This window comes from Ipomoea nil, unplaced genomic scaffold (genome assembly GCF_001879475.1).
Source record: "Ipomoea nil cultivar Tokyo-kokei standard unplaced genomic scaffold, Asagao_1.1 scaffold2921, whole genome shotgun sequence".
Lineage (NCBI taxonomy): Eukaryota > Viridiplantae > Streptophyta > Magnoliopsida > Solanales > Convolvulaceae > Ipomoea > Ipomoea nil.
The window spans coordinates 703,188-708,527 of record NW_017619349.1 but is presented as its reverse complement, the minus strand read 5'-3'; the positions used below and the strand labels follow the sequence as shown (position 1 = coordinate 708,527).

General features: G+C 33.9%; 1 protein-coding gene across 1 annotated transcript; it reads left to right on the top strand.

Annotated features, from left to right (window-relative positions):
- The first annotated feature begins 1,908 nt into the window (after nucleotides 1–1,908).
- Nucleotides 1,909–4,613, top strand: LOC109160768 (CLAVATA3/ESR (CLE)-related protein 26). Its single transcript, XM_019309008.1, has 2 exons — nucleotides 1,909–2,426; nucleotides 3,986–4,613. The coding sequence occupies exons 1-2, from the start codon at nucleotides 2,143–2,145 to the stop codon at nucleotides 4,047–4,049; spliced, it is 348 nt and encodes a 115-aa protein (XP_019164553.1). The 5' UTR covers nucleotides 1,909–2,142; the 3' UTR covers nucleotides 4,050–4,613.
- Nucleotides 4,614–5,340: the final 727 nt, after the last annotated feature.

Sequence of the window (5,340 nt, the reverse complement as noted above, 5' to 3'; positions counted from 1 at the left end):
TTGTTCTCCGACTTCCCCATTTCTAAACTAAACTAGCTTCTTCAACATTAAAGAAGAGAAGAAACCTCTTAACCAATTGGCTATTTGTACTTGGCATGCTTAACTACGAGATTCTTTGGTTATCTGGTTGTCATATTTTTCTTAAAACCAATTTGTGATAAGTATGTGGATATTAACAATTTAACCACATCCCTCCATGGTAAGCTACAACGCCACAGTTCGATGGTAGGATGCTAAACTTGACCCTCCAAGCCGAAGTCTCAATACAAATTTAGGGGTGTCTAAGTGGCCGGATTAAAACCCGAGAGGCAACCCTAACTCACCTCATGGGGCAAATTATATCATGGACCATGTCCACTTTAAACGAACCAAGCATCTTAATCAATATAATTTTCTAAGTAATTTAATTTTTATGTTTCCATATAACTCCAAACATGTTAATTAATTTTCCCTACAAAGTAATTCCTATCAAATACATTTACCAAACGCCCTCGTTAAGAGCATCCTCAACAGTTGCACATCTTTTAATTTTCTCCATGCGGGTCCCACCTTTTCAGACCAAAAACTCATTCTCCTACAAGCATCTCATTTCTTCTCTCTCCTCCACATCATCTTTGTTTTTCCAAAACCCCCACAAAAAATCATTGGTGGGGATGCTCTAAGACTCTTGAATGGTCGGAAGACATAAATCTTGACTTAGTCTAGAATAGCGTACACATGAAATAATATTGTAAGATATGTATTGTTGTCTTTGATTCGGTTTTCATATATGCATTTATACGTCAGGAATGTTACATATATATGCTGGTATCTTAGCTTATGAAAATACACAAATTAAACAACCAAAGCAAAATAAAGAAAGATGTCGTATACAAAGCTTCATTCATGGCTCAGGCCACTGAGTATAAAGTAATGTGTTCCCTCCATGTCACTTTCAAACTTCAACTTCATTCTCAAAACAAATAATTGTTTTTAGAGATAATTGTATTTTTTATCCTAAATTTATAAATGATATTCCACTTTTAATCCTTTAAAAAAAATCTCATGTTGGTTCTAGTATTATTGTGCTGTGGAGGCTCATGTTGCGGAGGCGCCGATTTCAATTGATGAAGATGGGAGTCAGGAGACTCTAGCTGTGAATTAGACATTTTTTTTCAAAAATAAAAAATAAAAATATAGCTAGTCAACCCAGTATGTATAAAAAGACCGAAATGTCATTGTATTTAATATCATTTAAATAGGTTGGTTAACAGAGGACAAAAAATAGTTATGCCACAATAATACTATAGGATAACAAGATAAGGGATGTTCAAAAGAAAAAAAAAAAAAAAAAAAAAAAAAAAAAAGTAAAAGTAGAATGACACCTATAAATCTAGTACCAAAAATGCAATTAACTCATTGTTTTTATTTAGAGCAACCACAATAGTAGTTTTTGCTCAGTTTTTAGGAGATTTTGGCTGAAGTGGAAGAGAGAGAAGAGGTGAGAGCTTCCTGCAAGGCATTGATTTTTATCTCTGAAGCAGTACTGCTGGGCGCGTTAACATGCACTGTGGCGCCCAGTCGGGCACGTGCACTACACACACCCCGCGGGTGCATTAACATGCATATATTTTTTTTAATTGCTTTTCAAATTTTTTTTTCTTTTTTTCCCTTCTCTCTCATCTCCTCTTTCCTAGTCACCTACAAAAACTCTTCAAAATGACAAAATTTATGTCTACTGATGATGCTCTTATATAATTAATTTGTAAAGAATTTTATATTAAACATCATAAAAGTTGTACCAAGAGTATTATTTTCGTAATAATTAAGTTACGTATAGTATAAGATCTAGTGAGTAATATAAGTACTGAAATATACATATAAATATATGAAGAGCATATATATGAGGTTGTCTTTATTCTGAGTTGGAGAAAAGCAACAGAATCACTCACACCTATAAAGAAAACCAACCACCCCTAACTAGGCCATGTAAGTAAAATCCATCCTTCAAAGCCAAACACTACAGTACTAGATAGCTAGCATCCTCTTCATCTTCATCTACTACTATACCTACCAATATTTCAACTAAAATCCTGGTTTAATTTTCTCTCTCTCCCCCTTTCATACATAATATAGAGAGAGAGAGAGAGAAAAAAAAAAGTTATGGGTAGTAATTTGAGGAGTAGGAAGGTTTCCTTTTATGGTTCACTGTTATTGGTAGGACTGGTTGGGTTATTGGTGGTTGGAGCTTTAAATATGGAGGAGACGACGACGAAACCTCATCATCATCATCATCAACATAGTAGAGAAAGAGAAGGAGGAAACATGAAGCATATGAGCATGCAAAAAGATGGTGATAATGAGAAGCCTGCAAGTAGTGTTCATACAGATCTCAATTTCATGAGCAAAAGAAAGGTTCCAAATGGACCTGACCCTATCCATAACAGGTACTTTATAATTCCATGTTATATATTTTGGTTTCTAAGTCATTCGGTGTTCAGTACTCATATTAAATTTAGTTGTTATGCACTGTCACTATTCGATGGTGTATACGGGGTAAACTCCCGCATTTTGACTTTAGCTGGTAAAGAACTACAACCCTGACTTGCAAGTTGCCCATAGCTGACTGTCTCAAACCAAGAAAGTCAAAAGGCCAGTTTCGTAGAAAGGGCAAGTCAACAGCTAACAAACTTAGTTAGGGTTATCCGACCATTGTTTGGTATATACTTCATCAATATCTTGCTTGCTTCATTATTAACTTGTTACGTGCATATACTTGCACGTATGAACTATGAAAGTATATATGGGAAAGAAATGATAGTCACCCCTAGCCTTTGAAAAAAGATTAGGTAAGTACACAAAGTATATATACTATATGGCTTTATATATATCTCTCTATTTATTTAAAGACATCAATTCAACTTATAAGTTATATAAATATATACATATGAGTGCTGTAAGTTGCATGTGGCGTGGGGTGTGTGTATGCATGCGTGTATATACACATATATATTTACAGGCTACACGGCACTATTTTTTTTTTTTTTTAATGTAGTGCACATGTAATTATTAGGTACCATATATAATTCATTTAATATTCAATACATGGATTGAATAATTATTTTTATATATTGTCAATATCCCGAACAAACCTAAAGGTTCCTCTAACATGGGTTTATGGCACCGTATACTTTTTCTCTCTTACACACACATATAAATGTGTGTATATATATAGGTCCATAATCAGGTGAAAATCAACCTTAACCTGCAAACTGCAAGTTTGTGAAGGATTGCACTGCACTTACTATATGATTGCATCGCAAGATCCTCATGCATGGGAGTCGTAGCAGTGCAATCATGTAGTATTGCGGTATAATCCTTCACAAGTTCGCAATTCGCAGGTTAATATTGGTTCTCACCTGATTATATATATATATATATATATATATATATATATATATATATATATATATATATATATATATATATAACTTGAAGTAGCTGCTAGCTAGGGTTTACAATTCAATATAATTAAGCCAAACTGTTACATCCAGCTCTATGGTAGCAAAAAAATTTTAATAGGCAAGTTTTTGTGTAGCATAACTTTAAGTTATAATGCATAAATAATGGAAATAAAGGAAAAAGCAAATCTGTCTCTTCACTTTATTCTCCATAGCCTCTAGCAACTGAAAATTATTAACCTTTAATTTCATTTTTGTTATCTCAGCTCTGCATTTACGAGGCCCTTTATAAGCTTTTCATGCCATATATCTTTTGTTTTTCTCCTTTTGCTTTTTTCTACTATCCTTCCGGCCTGTTACTTTACTTTCATGCATCACCATTAGGAATTGAATCCAAATATATTTCATTTCATCCCTAACCAATAACCCTTTTACCCTAAGTGGAAAAGCTGATTACAAAATCGAGTCTCAATAAAAGTATATTTTAAGAGTGATATAAGGATAATTTTATCTGCTTTAATTTGACATGAAATATATTTTAACAGAAGAGCGGGAAACTCCCGACGGTCTCCAGGCCGAGTTTATAAAGGAGAGCTTGACAAGCCATGAATATAATGCATGGTGAGACTAAGAAGACTAAGCTACCAAGGATTCGAGGATCTTAACTTGTATGTATTTACTCAAAGTTGGGACTATATACATACAACTTGTTCTACTAACATTGTTGGGTAAGTTTAACACCATGCATGCAAAAAAGATGTTATAGGTTATGGGATAACTCTGATCTGTTGAACAAAGAACCCGAGAAATTTTTCAAAGAAATACAGTACAAAAGCCGAGGCTTAGCGTGCTTGAAAACTCACACATTAATTACACAACACCAAAGATCGAGAAAGAAGTTAGCCATGTGGTGCATTCCTTGAGTTGAAGGGAGAGACAGTTGTAGAGTACGTGATACCTAAATTTGACGAGAATCTTGATTTTTAATAGTGTTAGATAGTTTTATGTATATAAAATTATTGTTCGTTTTGTAATTTGTTGGTGTTGTGACAAGTGTGAGAGTATAATTATTGTAATGTTAGCAGCCATGCATGCATTAGTAGGAATCTATGCCTGTCAATTATATTAACAAGTAGCTTTTAGGTTGTAGTAAAGGGAATGTTTATTCTGATCTGATGGTGCATTTTGTTAAGAAATGGCATGTGTTCCAAAACTAAAGCAAATCCACCATATAAAGGTGAATAGGTAAAGCTAATAAGCATGCATGTATGTATACCCCAAAAAAAATAAAAGTAAAAAATTGAGAAATATAAAAAGAAAAAAAAAAGTTTTAATTTAAATTTAAATAAGAATGGTGTAGTGTTTTACCTAGCATCTTGTGTTAGTCCTTTTCATTAGATTCTTTGGTGGGGGGATGTGAAGGCTGTTTTGGTCTTTGGGTCCATTCAATTCAAACAGCTTGCAAAGCCAAGTGAGATTCTCTGATTCTCTCGTGCATGCCATATATATCATGCAATTAAATTTAATTATGATAAAATCAAAAGACAAATTAAAGTAGGTTCTTAAGAAAATGAAATTAAAACTAATTATAAATATTGGACTCAAAAAATATTTTGATATGATTCAAATAGGAAGGACAATTGTCTCTAATCTTGAAAGGGAACTCGATTCCTCACCTGATAGGGATTAGAATTTGGGTGGGAATAGGGAACACCATCCAATAGAGGGACGAGGGTAGGGGAAAGTTGGCGGCACGATCCACACAGCTGTGTGGATTATGGTCTATGCAATAACTATTGAAAGTTGACAGGGTTGGAGTCGAAGAATATATCCCGGCCAGCATATTCCCTACCATGTTGTTGTCTCTAGATTCAAACTCCAACCTAAAATTTTGGGAACT

Excerpts from the sequence above, each read along its gene's own strand:
- LOC109160768 (XM_019309008.1), top strand. The coding sequence starts at position 2,143 with ATGGGTAGTAATTTGAGGAGTAGGAAGGTTTCCTTTTATGGTTCACTG. Across the intron at positions 2,427-3,985 it reads CCTGACCCTATCCATAACAG|AAGAGCGGGAAACTCCCGAC; the intron begins GTACTTTATAAT and ends ATATTTTAACAG.